This window comes from Pecten maximus, chromosome 15 (assembly GCF_902652985.1).
Source record: "Pecten maximus chromosome 15, xPecMax1.1, whole genome shotgun sequence".
In the NCBI taxonomy this organism is placed as follows: Eukaryota; Metazoa; Mollusca; class Bivalvia; order Pectinida; family Pectinidae; genus Pecten; species Pecten maximus.
Window position 1 is genome coordinate 27215266 of NC_047029.1, and position 25721 is coordinate 27240986.

The window sequence follows — 25721 nt, forward strand, 5'->3', positions numbered from 1 at the left end:
ATTCATTGATCGTCAATGAATTAGTAATTTTTTTTTTAATTCATCCATGAATCTGGGAAACAAATCATCCGCTGAAACAAGCACGTACATTTGTGGAATTGATATCCCCACTTTAGTGACATATTGTACATTTCAAACATTTTTGAGGATAGGAGTTAACATTTCATTTATAGTTCTACAGAATGATAAATTCTGTTGAGCCATAATGTGTTGCTTTATCAAGGGGCATATATAACTCCATCAAATTAAGTCCAGCAAAAGTTGCAACATAACTTGGCCTAATCCTTAAAGCTTTTAACCTTGTTACCAAGTTTGAAGAAAATCTGTTTACATTTGTTACAGCTATTGTAAGGAAACAGCGTGACAGACGGACCCAAATTAATATCCCCCATTTCGTTGAAAGTGGGCGATGATTATATTTTTTGGAAAACAGTACCTGTGTGTTTTCTCATGTCTATAGCATGGTAGGCAACCCTGGCAGCATTCAGAGCTCCCTCAACTACAGATTCCGGGGACCCCACAAAGGTGTACACTGTCCGATTGGTTGACGCTCCAGGGTCAACATCCAATAATGTGCAGCCATCTGTTCCTGCTATACCACTGGCTATGGCCTCAATCACCTGTCAATGAAAAAAAATTGTATCATATTTTCATCAATGGACTATGGCAGATATAGTCATGTTTGAACCATTGCGCCCTGGAATCCCAGGGCATCCAATCAAATCTCGATTTACATTCAGGCTTAGTTTCACAGTAAACATAAATTGTGGCGCCCAGCACAGTGCTACCTTGTCGACTATGTCATGGCATTTGATCTAAATACAGTCAAGTACAACCTTTGGGGAAAGATTTACAGTGTTTGATCAATTGATAGACTTTATAGGTCATATATCTCCTCAAACTGACACATGCCTCCATGTGTACCGATGAAGTACATTGGTAACGCTCGTTTTGATTGGTCGAAAATTTCATGCGTAAAGGGTGTAATTTCGAACCTCTGCTAGAGGGCCAGAACCGACGACTTTATCTGCCAATGGTTCGTGGACTGTAACATAATCAGAAGCCTTGGCCAGCGAAGATGTAGTTCAGGTGGAACTGACTGAAATAACATTGAACAGATAAAGAAAGATAGACAGACAAATGGACCCCCTCCCCCCGACCTGGTTTTACTGTAGTGAACTACAATCTTTGATTATGAATCTGTATGGCATCATGCTGATCAATAATGTATAGGTAATACAGTATTGGGATGTATCAAGGTAGACATTTCTACAAATTACATTAGAAAGGATATTAATAGATTGTACAAAGGTACCAATAATGAAGGCGGAATATTGTAATTTTTTAAACTGGCTACCTGTGTATAAGTGTCTTTCTATCCCAACTGTAAGACTAGGTAATAAAGTATGTGTGTTAAGTCATTAAACCAGTCAAGCATACCTACTACTGTATATTTATCTATAGATAAAACTTGTTTATTGTCGAGCAGGCCTTGAGCTGTAACACAACAGAAGGTTGATTATATATACCTGACTGTTATAGGATCAATTTCATTTGTTCAACTGTAAAATGCATTCTAATGGAAATGAATGATATAGGCTTATCCATAATTATGTGTTTTGATCCAGGAAGTTCAAAATGAAATTCACAATACATGTATAGCATGGTAAACATAATGTATTCAGTATGTAATAGGAAGGTGTAATCTAAGGAATGTATGTGTGCCTTTAACACCAACAACCAGTAAACACTTTCTAGTTCGAGACTTAACTAATGACACTGACTTAGATATATCTGAAGTCTGTGCTAATGAGTATCAGTAAAGATTTTCTAGTTGGAGTCCAACACTTAACTAATTACTTGGTCTTAGATATATCCAAGTGTGTGCTAATGAGCACAAGAAAATTATCTCCCTTTAAAAGTTGGTACATGTCTAGTGCTCTTCACAAAATTGCATAAAATGGCACACACAGGTGTAGAAATATATCTACATGTAATTAACACTAATATTGTCAATTAACATGACGAGCTGACTTCACAAAGTCAGGTGTTTATGTCAACTCGTCCAAAATGTGATGTTCAGCCATGCATGACTACAATCAATGTCGTCTACACCTGCCATTGTCGGCATAATATACTTGCATATATGTCACATTTGATCCAATTTTACAACATTGTTGTCATGAGTAAACAGGTAGTTCAGATGTTCAGATGGTTCTGAGTTGAGTAAAGGGATCATTTGTCTTGAGTCGGATGATGCCCATAGGTTGAATAGTGGGTACCTGCCTTTGGGTCTTATCCACTGGCCAACTTCAACTTATGAAGGGAGGAAAGTGTATGTGGAGAGTAAAATGTTCATGCCTCTATAAATGTCCTCTGTGTTCACTGGCAATGATTCGACTGAGGTATTGAGGGAAATTTGCTTGTTAAAGCAATCATGTGGAGATTTTGAGTGCTCTATTGCATTCTGCTATTTAGCATTGCTGCCTGATGGGGTAGTGGGTCAATGCCCTCCACACTGTCTCGAGACACTTTTGCTGGGGCTGGTGTGGAACTTACACTGGAGGAAATGACATTGTGTGTTTGCAAGCTTTTTGTGTCCTCTCATGAAGTCTTTGCTGGATTTAATTTGAACATGAGTATGTTTGTGAGGGGAGTTAGGCACGAGATAAAGAGACTGGTTGCTAAGAGCCTGTACAACTGCTGAGTAAAATGACAACCCTAGGGTTTGAAGCTGAAGGTGAAGGTTGTATCATGCTGTTGTCTTGAAAGGGGGCAGAGATCAGTCTTTGTGGTGCTTTGTGGGTGTCTTTTCGATGTGTCCTTGATGCAGTTACTAATTACTGGTTGGTTGTGGTGGCCAGCAATTTCCGCAAGACAATCTCCATGGTTGAAGATGCTTTTAGTTGTCCTGGTTACAGATTGGTTTCACATCTAATCAGATGATTGGAGAGTCACTGGATCCCTTATGGGATATGATGCTAGTCACAGAGTTTGCAGTCCTGTTTGTGGCTATTGCAACTTTATCATTTTGGGACCAACATTTGCTCAATGATGATGGGGAAGGGATGGTGGACCTGCTGTTTTTGTCCATGATTGTTGGGAAGACAGCAGTGGCATATCTTCCGGGTTCGTGCAGATGTCAAAGCTGTGCTACACTGGTGAGATATCCTCCTATATGGCAGTCTTGCAGTGTGTCTTTTGGCATGTTTGGGGTTCTGTTGGCGGAAGTGCCCATTGGTATGGACTGTGTGTTGTTGCCAGTTCCCTGAGTGATTTGGGTTGCATTGATCGGTATGGTAGAGGTGACAACTTGCTCCATGGACTGAAGGCAAAGACGCATCAGCCGGGGGTGTATCTGGGTCAGTCACATGAACGGAGAAAGCGATATCAGTCTTTACTTTTGCAACATGAAAGCAATGCCTACCTCAGTCGATAAGTGTACTTTTAGCCTTGTGTGTGGCCCATACTACAGAAACAACCCCTGGAAGACACCATTTCTCATCATTAGTCTTGTGTAATGTCAGGGACCCTCAGGGTGAGGTCACAACGATCAGCTTGCTCGGCAGCAAAGCTGTAAGTCCCTGATGTCCTTGAGTTTGTCTTGCATGTGATGGATACTGACCATCGTAGAACTATATTCTCTGTGCCGTTCTGATAGATTACCATTTGCAGGGCTGCAACAGCAACATTGTAGATTGCTAACCCAATCTTTACGAGTGGTGGCCCTTAGATTGAGGCGTTCAGGGTATGAAAACCTGAGGTTGTTAGTAGCTGATCAGACATCCACTAGAGTAAACCATGCGCGCTTGGAATACTGTATGAGGTAGATGATACATTGAACGATAATCTGAATCCTCCCGCCTCGTGGAACAAGCACCTTTGTGTTTTTCCCAAGGTTGTGTCAATAGCAATCTATGTTCTTCGGGATGGTAGCTCTGCTGACGCCTAAGTCCATATCCAGCCTATCAGGGATAGGGTCCACCATAGGGTTACAATGACTCCTCTGATTCCGGCAGATGCTAGAGGATGAGACGATGCCATTGGAGATGAACCACTGGTTTGGGGGATATTGAAGGGGAATAGTGGCAAGTAGCTGGAGAGTTACATTGTCATCATTGATGTGGTTCAATCGTCCTCAGGGGGTACAGAGTCATGGCTAATGTTATTGGCCGAGTCTTTAGTAATTCCTGCTGCGGGAGAAGGTTATATATTTTTGATGTTGTTATGCAATGAAGTTGGGGGTTGACATAATTGTTCTGTTTCAGCTGCAGATGTTGTTGATGTTAAAAGCACATTCCAATATTAAAATGGGGAGAACTTAGCCAAAGTGTTGTTGTGAATGTATGCGACAAGCTGCATGACTTCTCAAAGTGAGGTGTTTATGACAGCTTGTCCAAAATGTGATGTTCAGCTGTGAGTGACTACAACCAATGTAGTCTACACCTGGTCATGCAAACTTGTATACAAATATATTTACATATCTGCAGCAAAGTTCAATCAATTTCATGATTAACTTAATTTGATCAGCAATGCCCTTCCATTGTTAAAACTAGTATAACTCATATAATAATCATAATAATCATGTTGTGCTTTAAAAAGGTAAGATATTATAGATATCTTACCTTTTTAAAGCACAACATGACTATTCTATATTAGACAATAATTTGATGAAAGTAAAACAGAAATATTCCCCTATTTCTATCAGAGTGTCAATTTAGTCCTTAGGATCAGTAACAAAACATTTCTCCTATTTGGCCTTATTCCAGGTATTATATGAGTCTACTAATTTTTGCTAGACAAGCAGGAATTACACACACATATAAATACATGTACATATATGTACTTATATATATATATATATATACAGCTTTGACCTGTTTTTAAACAATGGATAACTCCAATAGTCTACCAACACAATGGACAATTTAAACCCAAAAGTTAAATGTTTCATTGACTCCCTACTATATCACCGACATACTGTGACTATTGTTGATTTACCGTATATAACCTTATACACATACCAATGATACCATGAAGTCACAATAGCATGTGATGTCTAATTGAAAACTCCTTGGCACTGTCTTTAAAAATGAAAATAAATGGCTACCATGTTGGTCTTATGACAGGATTGAGCTGGAAGGGTCATGCGGGTTTAGGTCTCATTCCCAATGAAAAATCGGCCCTGCATTTTGACAAATTTGACAAAACTTTTCCAAATCAGAAATGTACTATCAAAGGTGACATATAAGAATTTGAACTAAGTATACATGAATTTTATATATTCTGAGAATGGTGACAAGTTGGAAACGCTTAAAAATATAACAAAACACTGATGCTACTTTCTCAATTTTCATAAAATGTTAAATTTTTCCAATTTTAGGACACACTGAAACCAGAGATCTATATACTATCTTTAGTTATATAAGTCTCTGCTGAAACCTATTCAATTATATAATTAAATCATACGCATACTAGTAAAAACTATTTCTACCACAATACCCTGTGTTATTCAACTCTCAGACCATCAGTTAATCATTACAGCTGTTGATTAACAATCTGTTTATACCACACGTGGTATAAACTCTGTACACATTTTGATTGGCTAACACGGTGAACTTTGACCCAAGCTGCAATTGTTATTGACGTCATCGATAATCTAATGACGTCACATCACCGGGTCCCGGACATCACCGGTACACTTTATTTGCATACGCGAAATTATACTTGGCCACGTTTCCCTTTGATTCAAGCCGATATTATTGTGGTAGAAACAGGTCACACGACTCGAAATTGTTGGATATGGAATTTATTTCACACTCGTAAGTTATATTTTAAAAGTTGCAAAAAACACTCGCTAAAGCTCGTGTCTTTTGTAACTTTTAAAAAATAACTTACTCGTGTGAAATAAATTCCATATCCAACAACCACTCGTTGTGTAACCTCTATATATTTGACATTGAAATTGTGAAAAATATTGTTAATAATTCTTTTTATCGATACCTCAATAAAAATAGATCATATGTTTCCCGTCTCCTTATATCACTGACATGGATTGTTTTGCCCAAGTCTGGACATTTTTTGGCCAATTTTTGGTAACTAAGCACTATCAATCTCTATTCTGTTTTTGCTCCATGTGAAAAAGAAAGCCGAACTCTATGTTTAAGAAAATACGGTAAGTCTTCTTAGCCTTGTAACATTATCAATGTGATCTGTGAGAACTGGGTGATTATCTTCATGCTGGTCTTTAAAAGTATTCAAGGTCAAGTTACATTCTTATCTGTCTACTACAATGTATTGATAGTAAACAATGCTTTATCAATGGAAACAGTGTCAATATTTTATCACTAATCCTCTAACATCAACAGTAGAAATGTGTACAATATACAACACAAACTTAAGTGCAGCCACTTCATATACAAATGTACAATTTATTAAATTATTAAATAATACATCTTACATTGGTTGCCTGGTAATTCAGTGAATACAGGCTGCCATATCTCACACTTCTATCAATTATAAGGAATTTATGCAATAGATATGACCTATTTTGACATATTCAAATTATTAAGAAATTGGCATCACAGGCTTCCTGGTTACAAATGTGTACATTATTACAAATAAAGACATAAATTATATGTGTTGATATTGAGCCCAGAAAACCAAATTTTAAACTACAATCAAGAATGATCCATCCAGAAAAACATTACCTCAATTCCTAATTAATACCTAGGGCACAAAGTTGACAAATTTGGATAAAATTGTGAACAACATACTTAGAACAAAACTTTTGTTAAATGGCAAAGCTGATGTAAATGCATTTGGGAAAGGAGCTGCTTTAATGAAATATGATAACAAAATTAAACAATCAAGGATGACTAAGCATATTTTTTGTCTAAATTAACTGACTATGTACATGTGTATACATGTATCAAATAAAATCTATCAAGGACTTTTGATTTACAGCTAAGAACATTAATATGATAGGACTCTGACATCCCACAAATTAAGTTGAATGTGGTATTTATAATCAAGATATAGACATTTTTAAACATTGATCGTACTTATAATTTATCAACTTTTATTTTGATACTGTTTATCAAATAGAGCTATGATCCCTGATAGTACATTAATGAATTATACCCAAGTCCTTGTATTTATGACAAAACTAGTTCAAATCAAGCATATATGGACATGACTACACATTTTTTGCCACATTTCATTTCTGGTCACATACAGTACTAGAGCAATTTGATGTTCATCCAATTGAACTCCAACTATCAAAATAAAATAATTCAATGCTTGGCCAATCAAATCCAACATAACAAACTGAGAAAAACAACAAACCCTTGAGATGACAATGTAATAACTTGATTTTCAGACAATATAATAATATCAATGAAAGACAAGAACAACTTGAAATAATTTTGTTATAAATAAATACTAAGTAAATGTATCGAGTTGAGAAAAATTGTATTTTCTATAAATTAGGGACATGAGAACAAAGTTAATGTAAAGTGAACCAATTTTATTTTCAACCAATCAAAGACTTGCAATAAATTGAAATCATTAACATAAAAAATCTAAATGGGTTAAGTCTGACAGTGTCTGAAAACAAGTTGTTAATCTTTGAAATCAATATAGTCTTCTGATGTTGCATAATTATACCTGAGTATCACAGGAAATGTTCTCAAAGAAAAAAAAAATCAGGAGTAAATCCAAACTCATGCAATATCCAGGATCAATTTTTCCACAGACCAGGTATTTATTTACTTCACACTTTCAAATGATTTAGTCGCCAGGTTTAAAACCGTTCCTTGGAGTTGATATTGATTATTACATTACACCTAAATCAATATGACCAGGTATGCATCTGAAGTCAATACACTATACATGCAGCTGAATAGGTCTGATCAACATTATACTTATATCTATAAATTCATTATAGGAGAGAGGATTTCAGCTCAAGTGTACAGTTTACTTAACCATAGTGTTAGTGAGATTATCTAAGTATATTTACATATCAAATGAAAACAGTTTTTTTTTTTTTTTTTTTTAAAGCTGCAAAATAAATGTATTATACTTTTATCAAAAAAAGTTGTTTTCTGTATATATAGTCATTGATAATCACACAATTTCTAATACTTGTATTATTGAATCCTTGCATGTACAGTACCTGTATGATAACCAGGTAAGAACATGAGCTTTTAGATAAAAGGTTTTTTTACAAACTTAGGCAAGATTGACATGTTTACAATTAAATATTTGTATAGCTTAACAGCAAGTCAAGACTTGGAAATGACTCATCTTTGGAAAGCCTATTCAATATGAAAAAAATATAACTTTGTCTGACTCATCTATATTGATTCAATTTTAAAAAAGAATCACATTGTAATGTTAAGTTTTTTTCTTTTACCTTTTTTTTTCATTTAGGGGCCAATTTTTTGTACTGGGTACTGTAGATTTCAAATATGTTGTAGAAATTATTCTTAACTTTTACAGCCATATTCCCAAATATTTTTTAAACAAATTGACGTTTGTTAGTTGACCTGTGAGATTGCTTTGAACTTTGAACTTTATTGAATGGCAGGGTCGATTGATAATGATTAAAGCAAAGATCTGGAATTGGAGAGATAAAGAGTTCTCATTATTATGACCCATTTCCTTTTTCTTCTGTGTATTTTTTCATACATAATTGGATTTAAAAGTCGATAATTATATTAAGAAGAAAACTATAAAAATGCCTTTTTTATTAAATAATTATAGAAAGCGTGCCTATATTATAACAGGGACTATAATTTACTTCTGATTTTTCTAATGATTAAAATTTGATTAGAAATAAAGTGGCCTATTATCTTATTTTTAATGCATTTAACCTCATCTTCATATACCTTTTAAACGTCATCAAACGCGTTTACAGAAATTGGCAACATTCTACATTAGTCGATAAACAAGGGGTCACATTAGACGGGGTCACATTAGACAGGTTTACAGCCAATTAACGTTATCGCCTACTGCACGGTAATTTACATTTGTCCCATGATGCCTATATTTTACCATTCAGACATGCTTGTCACCATAATCCGATATCAAGAATAAATTGACCTAAAGATAGTATATGCGCAAAACAAGTCCCTGCCGGTACTTAACAAACTCGACTCTTGTATTGAAAAAAAAAATCGTCTGTACTGCACGCAGACCTCGAGACTTGAGTATCATGGTAACAAGACCGTTGCAGTAATTGAAGACACCTACCTCTTTGTTTCTCCCCTCAGAAAAGTTTGGGACACATTCTATAACTCTTGGCATGATGATTTAGTTTTTCCCAACTGTCTTCTGTAGAAAAGTTGTACTGTAACGTTTCATGCCCTGTGTCTTCGCACCGGTATAGTATCACGACAACTACCTGTCAAGTAGAGCAGCTATCCGATTTTGTTGTGTAAAACGTCACCATGCTTTGAGTCTCTTCCAAGGCAATTTTGATGACGTATCAATTATTGTTGCAACGTTTTGCACAGGGTACCATCTTCGATGGCAGTGGATCTGTAGAAAAATATCAATATTTGACAAACTGTAGGTCATTCAGCTGTTTGATCGCTTAAATAAGAGAACGTTGGGTAAGTTTAACTACTACTTAATACATACAATTGCATAGCCTGCATCTGAGTTATGAATATTAGCCAAAAAGTATCAGTTACCGGTTGCCCCAGATTTGCAAGGTCCCATATCGAGCTGTGCTGTTGTCGTGCGATGCGAAATACATTTTTGACGCGCTGATGAGACTGATAAAATTGTCCGCTAAATAATGATATCGTTTGTTGTGACATATAAAATGTGGCTGTATATCTGGTAGCATCGTTACATGGATATGTCACATACGTGGAAAGTGATTATTTTATTGACCCATTTTCAGTAAGCGTCACAGTGATTGTTTACATGGTGTATGTGGTACTATTGATGGCACTGGATAACTTACGGAATTAATTGTAAAAATATTGACGATTTATAGCTACCGTATATCTTTAACAAAGGCATTTGTATGCTTCTTAGTTTCTTATAATGATTTCCTATAAATGGAGGACCAGCACTACAGCTAAAGCTGCATTGGTAAGCTAGCCTATAATTAGATTGACAGGAAAAGCTGTGTCAGCTTCACTGGGTAGTACTAGTGCTGTTGATATTTTAAAATGTCTATATAAATATTTGATGATCTAATCGGGAAAAAAATAACAACAGATAAAATGAGTATACTGCATATGTAGCGTAACTTTAAAATGACAAAGTACGTAATTAATTGGCCTGTTGTACATGTGTACATTGAATTATTGTTTGACCTAAACCAATGGAAGGTTATATATACTGTAGGATTGGTACCCATGTGTTCAAGGTAATTATATAACAAATCGAAAATTAAGGCTTATCAGTAAAAAAATTCAGGGAGAGGGGGAAGTGGAACTGATAACAAAGCTCACCTCCAACCAGGAAGTTATTGACATTCAAACTCCTCAGAACTGGAGGGCTTTACCATCTATCCACAATTTTTGGTTTGTTTACATCACGATTGTTAGTTCGGAATTAGTATTATATTTATAAGTCAGAATAAATGTTATATAAAAAAAAAAAAAAAAATGTTAGCATTCATTGTTATATTTATTCACCCAATGTTTTATAAACTATGATTTACTATAGTGCTGTTCTTACCACATGATCATTAATTTCTAAATATGTGGAACAAGTACTTTCTTCCTATATAAATATAGTATCATATCAAAAAAACATATTAATTTTGATGAAAGTCGACGTATTTTGATTAATGGTATATAATAGTTATCATTTTTTTACAACCATAAAAACCAATGGCTGTAAAACCCAATTTAAAGATGCCCCATTTGAAGTGCCAAGGCTACTTTAAAAAAGGTTACTACATGACCAGGATGACACTTTAAATATTGATTTTTTAGGTCACCTGGTTCAAATTATCAGCATGGGATGACAGTTTGATGGTATGTGCATGTTGGCCCTGGTTGACCCCCAGGGGCTGGTGGGCGGGGCCTGAGGGGTGGGGCCAAAAAGGGTCAAATTGACTAAAACTTCAAAAATCTTCTTCTCTACTCTCAGATATGGTGGAGTCAAACACTCTTTATAGATGAAAGGTTCTTGTGGTGCTTTACCAAAATTGTGAATTGCATGACCCTGGGGTCTCACGTTTGCCCCTGGGGAGGGGGTAACCTTTACTATAGTTTATATAGGGAAATCACATTTTTGACTATTATTTGTTGGATTTGTATTGGAATTCATTCTAACTTGTATCAAATTATCAGCATGGGATGACAGTTTGATGGTATGTACATGTTGGCCCTAATTGACCCCCAGGGGCTGGTGGGCGGGGCCAAAAAGGGTCAAATTGACTAAAATTTCAAAAATCTTCTTCTCTACTCTCAGATATGGCAGAATCAAATACTCTTCATAGATGGAAGGGTCTTAAGGTGCTTTACCAAAATTGTGAATTTCATGACCCTGGGGTCTCACGTTTGCCCCTGGGGAGGGGGTAAACTTTACTATAGTTTATATAGGGAAATCACATTTTTGACTATCATTTGTTGGATTTGTATTGGAATTCATTCTAACTTGTATCAAATTATCAGCATGGGATGACAGTTTGATGGTATGTACATGTTGGCCCTAATTGACCCCCAGGGGCTGGTGGGCGGGGCCAAAAAGGGTCAAATTGACTAAAATTTCAAAAATCTTCTTCTCTACTCTCAGATATGGCAGAATCAAATACTCTTCATAGATGGAAGGGTCTTAAGGTCCTTTACCAAAATTGTGAATTTCATGACCCTGGGGTCTCACGTTTGCCCCTGGGGAGGGGGTAAACTTTACTATAGTTTATATAGGGAAATCACATTTTTGACTATCATTTGTTGGATTTGTATTGGAATTCATTCTAACTTCTATCAAATTATCAGCATGGGATGACACTTTGATGGTATGTACATGTTGGCCCTAGTTGACCCCCAGGGGCTGGTGGGTGGGGCCAAAAAGGGTCAAATTGACTAAAATTTAAAAAATCTTCTTCCCTACTCTCAGATATATGGTAGAATCAAATACTCTTCATAGATGGAAGGGTCTTAAGGTGCTTTACCAAAATTGTGAATTTCATGACCCTGGGGTCTCACGTTTGCCCCTGGGGAGGGGGTAAACTTTACTATTGTTTATATAGGGAAATCACATTTTTGACTATTATTTGTTGGATTTGTATTGGAATTCATTCTAACTTGGTTCAAATTATCAGCATGGGATTACAGTTTGATGTTATGTACATGTTGGCCCTGGTTGACCCCCAGGGGCTGGTGGGCGGGGCCAAAAAGGGTCAAATTGACTGAAATTTCAAAAATCTTCTTATCTACTATATGTTAGAATCAAATACTCTTCATAGACTGACCCCATTAGGACTGATGGGTGGGGCCAAAAAGGGTCAATTTAGTTGGCCGAAATATTTCAAATCTCAGGTGACCGTTAAGGCCCTTTGGGCCTCTTGTTTTAGCTAACCATCATAGACGTTTGGCTATATTAAAATATTTCCCAAACTTCACTTATTGAATAGTTGTGTCTGTTCCATTTTTGAGCCTGATTGAGAAATCAAAATGGTTGACAGACAGCCATCTTGAATTTTGACAATAGAAGTTTGTTGTCGCTCTTTTTTTAAAAGAATTAGAGGGATATTTCTCAAACTTCTCATGTAGGTTTCCCGTGGCCAATTTAACTCTGATTATGATCAGGATAGCAAAATGGCTAACAGGATGCTATCTTTGATTTTGGCTAATCCTATTAATTGAAGATTGGTAGTGCTATTTCATAAGAAATACTGGAATGATATTCCTCAAACTTTAATTTAAGCTCCTCTTGGTCCCTAGTTGTGCCCATTCAATTTTTAATCTGATCAGGAAAACAAAATGGCCAGAAGCCATCATGGATTTTGACGGTTTAGTTTGTTATCTCAGTTCTTCAGTATGTTCTTAGATCTTTGATTTCATAGATTTACTTGAAGGTTGAAAGAAGGAAAAGAAGTGAAAAGATCAGTCTTACATAGAACATATCGTGGTATAAAGATTATTCATTGGTAGGTATATACGTGTATACGTGCTAATTAATCTGGGATCTTTTTCAAAGCAAAAAACTTTGGTTTACATGCATTGATACATGTAGTTAAAATTGCTTTTTTAGGGCACAAATTATAATGAAAAAAAAATACTTTTCAAATTACAAATTAAAAACAACAAACAAAATTAAGAAAAAATAGGGTTTAGAAGGCACTAAATTTTGTCATGACGTGAATTGAGCATAATGTTATGTAATATCATTGATCAAAATGCAGCGGTAACTTTTTTGTCTTATCCTAGCTATAGCTCCTAATCATGAGACAAGCTGTTGATATTTACATAATGCCATGCTTGGTCATGTATTTGTGCTATATATGATATGCAAGAGATTCTTGTGTTTAACACTCATATTCTACGCATGGGTGGATGTGAATGGCCATATATGATATACATAAAGGCTTGATATCTGCAGCATCAACATGTGTTACCAGATCATGAATACATATGTTATATTCATTATAACAAATTAACAATCTAGGATTATTCCTCATACATAACATGTCTGTTTTCTAATTTCTGTGAAATATTTAAGTACATTTATTTGTAAAACTGGTCTACACTGAATGCTGGTGGCCAGCTGTAATATATATAGCTTAAATGGTAGAAGATCTAGAGCATCTGTCTAGGGTTCAGAGGTCCTGGATTCGAGTCCTGGTCTGCAGGTTGTTGCAATTTTCCTCTCTTATACATTATATTTGGTGCCCGACTAAATGTTAGAGGTCGCATAGAGTCTCATGTGTGTCTTCAGGTTCGGAGACCAGAGGTTAATCTAGACCACTGATGGTGTTTTCCATTTTGAATAATAACAAATTCCCCATCTAGAAAAAAATCTCATAAAACTGAGGAAAATTCTCCAAAACAGGGGAAATCTTCCAAATGATCAAATATATATGTAAGAATTATAGCAAAGAATAGCTGTAAAATGTTAAAGTTTAAAGAATAATTCAATACTGTCACTGCGGCCCTTCATTTCCCCTAAATTTCATAATGGGTATATAGTATTCCCCAAATCCTAGATTAACCCCTGAAGACTTTGTTGAAGGAGGGAAGAATGTAGTGGATCTAGACCGAGATGAATGCCAGTAGCCAGATATATAAGTAGGTCAAATGGTTAGAGCTTGTGCGTCTGTCTAGAGGTAGTAGGTCTGGGTTTAAGTCCTGGCCAGTCTGATGGTTGCATATTTCCTCAGTCTCCTGTTGTTACAGTTTAAATACATAATCATAATCATTCCTAGTTGAGGAATTTACTGCTAAAACTATAAAAACAAGATAATGACTGTCAAAATGAATATGATGTATGATGATCCTGAACAATGCTTACACTGTTGTTATTGGTAAGTAGCAGAAGGACCTTTCCAGATTTCATAAATAGGTTTCCTGTGACCTGTGGTCCATATTTGCGATATACATGTTAGTATGTGTTCAATTTTGAGGCTGCTCATCTAGGATTTTGACAGTTGAAGAATGTTATTGCTATTTCTTGAAAAGTACTGGAGGGATATTTCTCAAACTTCATATAAGGTAGTTCATATTAAGTAATTCACCGGAAATAATGCATTCTGTTTGCTTAACAAATTTGTGGGGACCATAGAAACTATAAAATTATTTCCAAAATTCCTTATTCTAGATTTGTAAGATATCATTGTGATACCAGTACTAGTGCACGTGGGGTCTTAGATAATGCTTTGTTTATGTTTTCCCAAACTTATTTATAAAGTTGATTGTACATGAATGTTTAAAACAAAAAAAATCATGTCATAGACGTAATTAATTATACATAAATATTCCCTGAAGAAAAAGTAATAAAACAATGAAGCAGTGTTTTGTTGGAAACCATATTTACATAAAAATGTGGTGTACACTGGCATTCTTGTGAAGGTGGCTAGGGATCCCGGAGGATGTTGTAGAAAATGAAGCTAAGTTAATAACCTTGTCAGAGCTTGAACAATATATATACCACTTCTTATGCGGTCATTTGTTTTTGCTGTAGGTAGATACCATATATTTCACCATGGTGCGGCCTATGAAGAGAAGGTATACCAATGTGTTGCATGCCAAACACTTACTGGACGCCGTCAACTTCGTCAGACAACAGAAGCAAATCCCTAACATTGAGAGGATTGCACGCTATATGAAGCGCATCCACAATCACACACAGTATGAGACAGAAAAACAAATGCAGTATGCAGTTAAAGACAATTTGATTTTGTCGTATCAGACTGTCGGAAAGAAAGGAAACATGACGGGTGTGGAACAGGAAGGATTTCGAATACCAGAGGAAGAGGATCTTACTGAACAAGTAATCAATTTAGAATAAATATAATGACCCAACCAGACTGAGTGAGATCGCACATATATATGAGTATAGTACCCAGTCAAATTCAGTACTAGTGTACCGGTATTCATATTAAAATCTAATAGGAAATATTTTGATAGTTCAAAAAATGTCAGAGTGTGGAAGCTTAAGGGACACAAACAAAAACAAATGAATCTAGATGATCTCTCTTTTTTTTACTGAAAAAAAAATCACACAGAATTAATTGTTATATTTCTTAACCCCTCCAGCAGGCAGATGACCACGACTGGTATTGTTTTGAATGTCACACTGTAGGAGACATGTTGCCGTGTTCTGACTGTTGGCGAGTATTCCATCCCAGCTGTACTGAGGAGGAGTGGACCGGACCAAAGTTCACCTGCTCCATCTGTAAAGTAAGTACATATAAGATCCTACAATCTCAACATATCTGTGCTTGTCAAAATCAGTTTTTATTCTTGTGACTGTTTCCTAAATCTTTTAACTTATACATGTATATTTCTAAAGAAGGTTGGGAATTATGTTTTTTGAGAGAGAGAAAAAAATAGAAAATATTAAAATTTGTGGCACTGGAACTTCCAAGGATTTTTTAAAGTAGTAAAATAAATATGGGTTTGACTTGGTTGTATATTCATGACTGGAAAAAAAACATTCATCCAAAAAAGTGGACAAATAGCTAAATATAGGCTGTGATGTAATTTGGTCTATATATATAGCCTCTGTATACTTCACTCCTAACTCTGTTTGTCTCTTCATTTACAGTCAAACTTACAGGTTAGCTGGTTTTCTGCTTCCCTTTTTGACTTGATATTGTGTTATAGACTGATTATAAGATTTTCAAGTTTATATATGCATGGACAAAGATCATTTTGTAGTAATTACACGCCAAATTTTCTGTTATACCATGGCCACATATGCTTGAAATGGCTGTTATCAAAGGAAAAAGTGTGATACTGTACACATGCTTCAATCAGATACATAGTTATAGTATAAATGAATATTTGGAAACATTATTTAATCAACAATATAATGGTACCCAATTGCAAACTCAGATGTATTTAGCTGGGCATATGCTTATAATAAGCATTTCTATCATTCAAGGTATGTAAGATATTTGATTTATCAAGACACAAAATTCTACGTATGTACAATGTATAATTTCAAGCTAAATTTTACATTTTAAACTTTATTTAAACAAGCTCAGTTTTCATGTTAACATGTTATTCTGTTTTTATTGCATCATTTGAGAAAAAAGAACACCAAATTGGAAGGCTGTCTACTTTTCTGTTTTCTTACAAAAAAAAAATTGCCTAAATAACATTTTAAAATATAAAAACTTTTGTTGAATCTTTTTTTTTAAATACATATTCATACCTCAGTATATTGTCTTTGACATACCACAGTATCTGATATTTTAGGTGTATCAATGTATTAATCTGATTTACTTTTTCTATGTTAAAGTCTACCAAGTACAATTTATATACAGGTATTCAGTTCGCTATTGGCCTATAAAGCAAATGTTTCTCATGAAGTGCTATAAGGTACCAAATAGAAAATTGATATTTATGATGAAATTTTTTTTAAATACATCATATACGTTATATGTAGTTCTGTGTTATTTTGCATGATATTATATGAATTTAAACTAATAAGATTTTTATTAAAGTAGAGAAAACATTTGTGTTGAATCAGCATTAATTCCTTCTAGTACGTTATCTGTTGTTTAAAATTGAATAAAGTGAATATTGTATAAGTATTGGTTCTAAATAATGTTGAATTACAAATTAGTGAAGATTACAAGGTATAGTCATGATGAATCAACAAGCACTTGTATCAATATTCATGATGAATCAGGAAAACAGATTTTGTTCATTTGTGGAAAAAACTGCAGTTTGAATCAAATTGTTGTATATATTAATCAGCTTATTTTGTTGAAAAAACATCTTTAATGTCAATGCCTAGATATATGTCTATGTATATTCTTCAAGTATCCAGAAAATATATCTTTTGAACACTGTGTACACATAAGTAGTAAAATCATATCATGTGTAATCTGGATTTCTTTTTTAACAAATGTTGATTTGGGGCGTTTCCAAATTGATTGTTATATTATATATATTAATTATAGTAAATGTAACATACACTCCATCCTCGAGAAAAAAAAGGAAAAAGGTTTTGTTGGAAATGATAAGTCAGTTCAGATTCCATTGGGTCAAATACTTGCCATAAATAGAATACATACTAGCTATAGTATCAGTTTTGATATTATAGTAAACTTTGCAAAGGAAAATTGTGTCCAGGACAGCTTAGAATATCAGTTTTGGTTGAGAAAGTTGGTAAAATGGAGTATTTTAAAGCCTTGACTTATGCAATTCAGATTGTTCAGATTAATTTTTTAAATTACAGATTTTGAATTATAATAATTAAAGCATTCATTTACAACAAAGATATTGGGTTCATTTCAACCTTGCGTCAAATACTAGATAATTTAGTGGAAACTTATTTTGAAAGACACTCTTCAACATTTTTGTCATCACTATTAATCACAATTTTAATTATATACCGGCATTTTCATGAAAAGTTGTTATAAATATGTGGTATGTAATTGTCTCTATTTGTGTGTTGTAATATAACATGTCAGTGTAATTTAATTTTCCCTTCATTTTTGCATGATGACAAGGAGATAGAGGTAACTACCTTTTTTACCCCTACAGTATTTTGCATTTTTGTTGGTTATTTTCCCCCTGTTATTGAGATGTACATGTAGTTATCATTTTACTTGTTTATCTGGTCTAAAGGACCATTCAGAGCCCATGCTATGACACAGTGTCGGTCGTCTGTCTCTCAACTTTTTTTTCAAAATGCTAATACCAGCTCAGAATGCCTTAATCAATTTTGACCAAATTAGTCTTATCAAAACAGTTAGAGACATAATTTTTCTTTTAATAAAAGGTCTGATCCTTTTAGGGGCAAAGAGTGGAAATATATATGGGAAATAGAGATAAATTTTTAGAATTCTTCATGAATGGATAATATGGAATTTTCTTCTTCAAATCCTTCTTTTGTTTGAATCAAATTAAAGTAAAGGTGTTTCGATAAAATATATGTGTAAAGGGAACTTAAAAGACCTGCATACTTGTACTTCGTAAGTTGAGAATCTAACTATTTTTGAACCCATACAGATAGAACCAAGTAAAGGAAATGAAGAATGCATATGTCTATGTAAATTCTTTAAGTAGCCAGAAAATATATGTTTTGAACTGTGTACACATAAGTAGTAAAATCATATCATGTGGAATCTGGATTTCTTTTCTTAACAAAGGTTGGCTTGGGGCATTTCCCAATTGATTGTTATACTAATTAATTAATTATAGTAAACATAACATACATTCCATCCACGGGGAAAAAAGGAAAAAGGTTTTGTTGGAAATGATAAGTTGCTTCAGATTCCATTGGGTCAAATATAATACTTGCCATAAATAGAATGGAGGATACCAAATTTTAGATGACTGAAAATTAAGTGTTGACTTCACAGATTGTACTGAGGAAAATTCTCAATATGGGGAAATGTTTGTAAATGAAAATGTTAAATCATTATAACTGAATTTCCAAGTGAGTGATGCAGGTCCTCTGGGCCTCTTAATTTTATCTGGATTTTGATGTATTCAATGTGTCAGTGTTACCTGGCAAGACTTTGTTTTTAATTTATTCTGTTGTTATAGTTCACTTTTTCTCTTTGTTTTCATTCTCACATTTCTGTAAAATAAAAGTTGGAACAATTTTGACCAAACATGGATAACTTGATTACATGATATGAATACTCTACAGATTGAGGTGAATAATATACCCATAGATATTTTTTGTTTGATAATATTTTGATATAGACTCCCAGTTATTTATTATATATATTATGAAAAAAAATGTCTATGACATTGGAAAGTAAACATATATATATATATATATGTATATATATTGTAACAGGAGAATTAATTGATAAACGCACTGTATACCATATCATTTACTCTGCTTTACATATCAACTGAAGTCAGGGAGTAAGCTTAAGTATTTACATTGAAATGATAATCATATTTGTTATTTGATTGTCAGAACAGAAAATGGTAATGGGCGGGCTTATTACATGGTATGGGCTTATAATTATTGCCTAGTAAATACAAGTTGACACAGTATTTGGGCGGTCTCTATTACATGTATTTTCATAATATTTTTTAGAAGAGTACATTTATATTGAAATGCTTTAGGATACATTGATCGTGAGACACCTTGATGTGAATTGTATTAACAAAGTTAGAACTTTATGAAGTTTTATTAAGGGTGTGGTTTGCCAGATAACACTGACACAGGGTCAGACCTAGAATAGAGAGGACAAGTATACGTAGCTTTGTTCACTATGTATATCTGCTTCTGGCTGTACCATCTTCTACAGGCACTGCAATGTTTGGTGGACTAGTCACTGATATATATAGTAGCATTATCTCATAGGAATCCAGCATCATCATCCGTCATCTCATCAAGTCTGTTTGGTCATCTCATCAATATACTATCTTCATTCATTATCTCATCTTCATTTTGGCTAGGTTCGTCTTCATCAAAGTCATCTATTCCTCATTTGTGATCCTCCTAATAATTACTTGGCCATGATAACATTCATTATATCATTGGTGTTTTTTTGGGTTTAGAACAATCATTGTATGCTATATTCAGCATGATTTGGTGAATGTTTGGTATAGTTTAATTGTATATATGTATAATCAAGATTGCTTTCAATAGATGTATTGTGTTCATTCCTTTTCCATAAAACATCTAGGTAATGCAAATTCAAATTAAAAAGAGTAAAATTTAAGTTCAACTACTTAAATTTTGAATCATTAAATGTTTCTCATTCATTTTGGTAATTAAAGTGTGTACAAATCATATTAACAGTCAAATCTGGCTTTAAAGATGGACTGTGTATAGAAGGAAAGTTTCAATATAAAATTGATGAGTGTTTTTTTTTAAAGTTTAATTTAGATTTTGAATATATGTTACTTGTACTGTCAGTAATGAGTATAGGATTAAATTGAACAAATCTTCTTGAGGAAATGTCCACGGAAATTTTATAGAAATCAGTGAAAACATTTCAGAAGTTTATGAAAGCATCACAGCACAAAAGATTAAAATTTGGTTTTGATAAAGTATAGGCTACACTATATTTAGGTGATAACTGGGCTGTTCTGTCATGTAATACGGCTATGTCATAAATCTCTTAAGACACATGCGTAATAACGCTATTGTGACATAAATTATCTATAGCTATATGACATCACTAATAGTTCATGACTTCACACAATTGTCAAGATTTGTCTGTCTTGTATGGAAATTTATTTTGAGTTTTCACTTGTATTGATTCTCATCAATACAATATATGTGATAATAGAATGTATTAATTCCCATCTATACAAGATATATATATGATAAACAGAATCTTAAACTCATGGCTATAAAGGCTTGTGGCATACTAGATAATTGAAGGACTTTTATAATGAATTCCATGTGATTTATATATATAGCCACTCATACAAGATCCTCTATATATATGTACAACAGCCATTTGACAGAAATGAGAAGATTCAATATATACTGCCAGAACTAGAATGCATATCAATCCAGATGTATTGTTTGTATGAACTACTTTCATAGAATAATTTCTTTTCTGTAAGATGCTACTTTCTAATGATTTTCAGAAAACAGCAGTAATTTATAAATAGAAAAATTTTCTCATACCTTATCCTGATAAGCAATTGTTCTCTGGCTTAAATTCTTGACCTAAATTAAAACTTCTATTGAATTTTGTAGGGAAGGGGGGAGGGGGGGGGGGGGGGGGCATATAGTGTTACCCATGTCCCTCGATTCCAGTCTCATCTCGTCACGTCCCAATGCAATGTAACTATATAGCTAGCTAATCTCGGGAACTGCTGATGCAATCCTCACTAAACTGTGTTTCGGGGTGTCAAGTGGCAGCAGGGTGTTACAGACATTTTCTAGTCTAGTTAGGAACAAAACCCTTAACAGATTTAAATTGTTTTGTTGGCTTGTTGGTATTGTTGTGCATGGAAATGAATTTAAAATAGTCGTGTTTTAGAATTATACCTTGGTATATGCAATTGAATTGTAGAAGTAGACTCACAGGCATGTATGTTCTATTTGTAGTCATTTGGTATCCTCAGACAAGTGTAACTTTAATTAATATTAAAACCTTAACGTTAGACTGGATAAAAAACAATGTCTTTCTGGATTGGTTCAATTTTAAATAGTATATGCAGTATACAAGTTCATGTATGAATAGCAATTTATCATGAATGCTGACATAGTAGAAATGATGACTAGAATTAATTACATTTTGTGTAACTATACATGTGTGGTTTTTGCTGCAATACATTAAAATATATGCAAGAGTTGAAGGCACATTGCACAGCCTGAAAGTGAAGGCACACTGCACATGGACAGCCTGAAGGTTGAGGGCACAGTGCATAGAGCCTGAAGGTTGAGGGCACAGTGCATAGAGCCAGAAGGTTGAGAGCACAGGGTATAGCCAGAAGGTTGAGGGCACAGTGCATAGTCTGAGAGCTGAGGGCATAGGGTATAGCCAGAAGATTGAGGGCATAGGGTATAGCCAGAAGATTGAAGGCACAGCGAAAGCCAAAAGGTTGAGGGCACAGTGCATAGCCAGAAGGTTGAGGGCACAGCGAAAGCCAAAAGGTTGAGGGCACAGTGCATAGCCAGAAGGTTGAGGGCATAGGGTATAGCCAGAAGGTTGAGGACATAGGGTATAACCAGAAGGTTCAGGGCACAGCGAGAGCCAAAAGGTTGAGTGCACAGTGTATAGCTAGAAGGTTGAGGGCACAGTGCATAGCCAGAAGGTTGAGGGCATAGGGTATAGCCAGAAGGTTGAGGGCATAGGGTATAGCCAGAAGGTTGAGGGCACAGCAAAAGCCAAAAGGTTGAGTGCACAGTGCATAGCCAGAAGGTTGAGGGCATATGGTATAGCCAGAAGGTTGAGGGCACAGTGAAAGCCAAAAGGTTGATGGCACAGTGCATAGTCAGAAGGTTGAGGGTACAGTGCAAAGCCAGAAGGTTGAGGGCATAGGGTATAGCAAAAAGGGTGAGGGCACAATGAAAGCCAAAAGGTTGAGGGCACAGTGCATAGCCAGAAGGTTGAGGGCATAGGGTATTGCCAGAAGGTTGAGGGCACAGTGCATAGTCTGAAGGCTGAGTGCACATTGTGCAGCCAGCTAGCTATGTCCAAGTTGCAATGCATAGCCTACTAGGTGATCATGATAGCAGTATATAACTATGTATGCCTAAAACTCATTATTGGCTGAAAAATCATTTTACTCCCACACCTACAGGTGCATTATATTAATTCCTATTTGCTTTGGAAAAGATTAATCCGTCCTTACCTCAGAGAAGACAGCTCCTATGACCTTAATTCTGAGAATGTCACCATTAATATTGTACACCGTGAAACCTTCCCTAATACAGCATACCACCGGTTTGTCGCACATTTAATTCAGTGATCATGATCACCCCAGGTTGATGTAGACAGATAAATTTGAACACACAGAAAAAGATTTTTGATGTTTAACAATGTCTCATGCTAAACACAAGAAACCTTATCTTTGATATTACAATATATTTTATTACTATCATTTTAGCTCACCTGGACCGAAGGTCCGGTGAGCTTATGCTATGGCGCAGAGTCAGTCATCCGTCTGTCCGTCGTCCGTCCGTCAACATTTGCTTCAAATCGCTACTAATCAAAAAGTTCTTAATTATTGGATATTGACTAAATTTAGTCAGAAACATCCTTGGCAGAAGGGGATCAGATTTTGCATAAATGGTGACTCTGACCCCCAAGGGGCCCAAGGGGCCCAAGGGGCCCAAGGGGCTGGACCCAATAGGGGAAATTGAGGCAATTCCTTTAAATCGCTACTAGTCATAAAGTTATGAATGGATTTGAACCCAATTTGGTCAGAAACATCCTTGGGGAAAGGAGAACAGATTTTGCATAAATGGCGACTCTGACCCCCTGAGGAGCCAAATGGGGCGGGACCCAATAGGGGAAATAGAGGTAATTCCTTTATGCACTAGTCATAAAGTTATGAATGGATTTGAACCCAATTTGGTCAGAAACATCCTTGGCAGAAGGGGATTAGATTTTGCATAAATGGTGACTCTGACCCCCAAGGGGCCCAAGGGGCCCAAGGGGCCCAAGGGGCCCAATATGGGAAATTGAGGCAATTCCTTTAAATCGCTACTAGTCATAAAGTTATGAATGGATTTTAACCCAATTTGGTCAGAAACATCCTTGGGGAAAGGAGAACAGATTTTGCATAAATGGTGACTCTGACCCCTGTGGGGCCAAAGGGGCCAGGTCCAATATGGGTAATAGAGGTAATTCCTTTAAATCGCTACTAGTCATAAAGATATGAATGGATTTGAGCCCAATTTGGTCAGAAACATCCTTGGGGGAAGGGGAACAGATTTTGCATAAATGGTGACTCTGACCCCAAAGGGGCCCAAGGGGCCAAAGGCACTGGGCCCAATAGGGGAAATAGAGGTAATTCCTTTAAATCACTACTAGTTATTAAGTTATGAATGCATTTGATATAAATTAAGTCAAAAACATCCTTGGGGAAATGGGAATCGAAGGGGAACAGATTGGCATAAGTGGTGACTCTGATCCCTGAGGGGCCAAAGGGGCGGGGCCCAATAGGGGAAATAGAGGTAATTCCTTTAAATCAGTACTTGTCATAAAGTTATGAATACATGTTGTAAAAACAATCCTTGAGGTCTTTCAAACCCATAGAGAGTCTGAACTTCATTATTTCTTTAAAGCAGTTGGGATCCCCACTCTTTAACCATCTATAGCATTGTTTGAGATTGACAAATAAAATGAATTGAACATGAACATTATTTTGACATTTGGTCAAATCAAACCATGTGAGCGATACAGACCCATGGGCCTTTTGTTTGATTCTCAATATATTATTTTGCCTTCTTGCTGTGATCTTTTTAGCTCTTTTAATTTCTGTGTTTCTCATTAACGAAAGGACTGTGAATTCAGTCCTGTGTTAATTGTTAAGTAATTTCCTTATGAATTGAAATTTGGATTTAAATAAATCGCTGCAAAAATTTGTTTATCTGTACAAACATACTTATATTGTAACAACAGTTGAACTTGCTTCTAATTACCCTCAGTAAAACATAAAATTGTCAAACAAACTGACATTGTGTTGCATATCATTATAGAAATATTTATATGTTACCATTGATATTTTTTATAGGCTGGGAAGAAGAAAAACAAGATGAAAAGGAAGTTACTGAACACACTCCTAAGTTACACCATTATGAGGATGAAGGAAAAGGTAAAACTCTATACCTTGATGTGCTGATTTTTAGCTCGTCTCTTCGAAGAAGAGTGAGAGCTTATGTTGTCACTCCGGCGTCGGCGTTGGTTTTCCAAATGTTAAATTTTTGGTGCAAGTGTTGAAAGGCATAGTAATTTATGGTAATATGGTCCCTGTGGGGGTCAAACTATCCCCTGCCGGAGTTAAACTAAAAGATTTTTTGGAAAAAAAAACAGATTTTTGAAAATTTTTGCGTTAAGTTTTTGGTGCGAGTGTTGAAAGGTATTAATACATCACTTTATAATTGTACTAGGGTGCTGATAATTGGCAATAGAGTCCCTCTGGGGTTAGACTATCCCCTGCCAGAGTTAAACTAAAAGATTTTTTTGGGAAAAAAACCAGAATTTTCAAATTTTTGGACTTGGAATATTTCTGCGTTAAGTTTTTGGTGCAAGTGTTGAAAGGTATTAATACATCACTTTATAATTGTACTAGGGTGCTGATAGTTGGTAATAAACTCCCTCTTGGGTTAAACTATCCCCTGCCGGAGTTAAACTAAAAGATTTTTTTGGGAAATAACCAGAATTTTTCAAATTTTTGGACTTAGAATATTTCTGCGTTAAGTTTTTGGTGCAATTGTTAAGAGGTTTTAATGCATCACTATATAATTGTACAAGGGTGCTTATATTTGGCAATAGAGTCCCTATGGAGTAAGACAATCCCTTCTTGGAGTAAAAATTGGATTTTTTCTTTTTAAATCTGTGTTTTTTTGTTTTTGTTTTTAAATCTTTGGACTTTGTGTTAACTTTATATTGCGAGTGTTGAAAGGCATAGTTA

At 35.1% G+C, this 25721-nt stretch overlaps 2 protein-coding genes across 8 annotated transcripts in view; one reads left to right on the forward strand and one right to left on the reverse strand.

The window, feature by feature from the left end:
• The window catches only part of LOC117343548 (formimidoyltransferase-cyclodeaminase-like), a 33227-nt gene extending 23786 nt beyond the window's left edge, over window positions 1–9441 (reverse strand). For all 3 annotated transcript variants that reach the window (XM_033905945.1, XM_033905944.1, XM_033905943.1), the window contains exons 1-2: window positions 9256–9441; window positions 437–620 (exon numbers count right to left, since the gene is read on the reverse strand). In XM_033905945.1, coding sequence (XP_033761836.1) covers window positions 437–620; window positions 9256–9309 — 238 coding nt within the window. In that variant the 5' untranslated portion in view covers window positions 9310–9441. The remainder of the gene's footprint in view (window positions 1–436; window positions 621–9255) is intronic.
• Window positions 9442–9496: 55 nt separating this feature from the next.
• Window positions 9497–25721, forward strand: part of LOC117343149 (zinc finger MYND domain-containing protein 11-like) — a 32336-nt gene continuing 16111 nt past the window's right edge. Inside the window, exons 1-5 of one of the 5 annotated variants that reach the window (XM_033905471.1) lie at window positions 9497–9617; window positions 15154–15462; window positions 15729–15872; window positions 16240–16251; window positions 24822–24902. In XM_033905471.1, the coding sequence (XP_033761362.1) occupies window positions 15175–15462; window positions 15729–15872; window positions 16240–16251; window positions 24822–24902 (525 nt within the window). In that variant the 5' untranslated portion in view covers window positions 9497–9617; window positions 15154–15174. Of the gene's footprint in view, window positions 9618–10975; window positions 11004–15153; window positions 15463–15728; window positions 15873–16239; window positions 16252–18157; window positions 18167–24821; window positions 24903–25721 lie in introns of those variants that run through there. The other 4 variants (XM_033905473.1, XM_033905468.1, XM_033905469.1 and 1 more) reach the window with 4 other exon arrangements.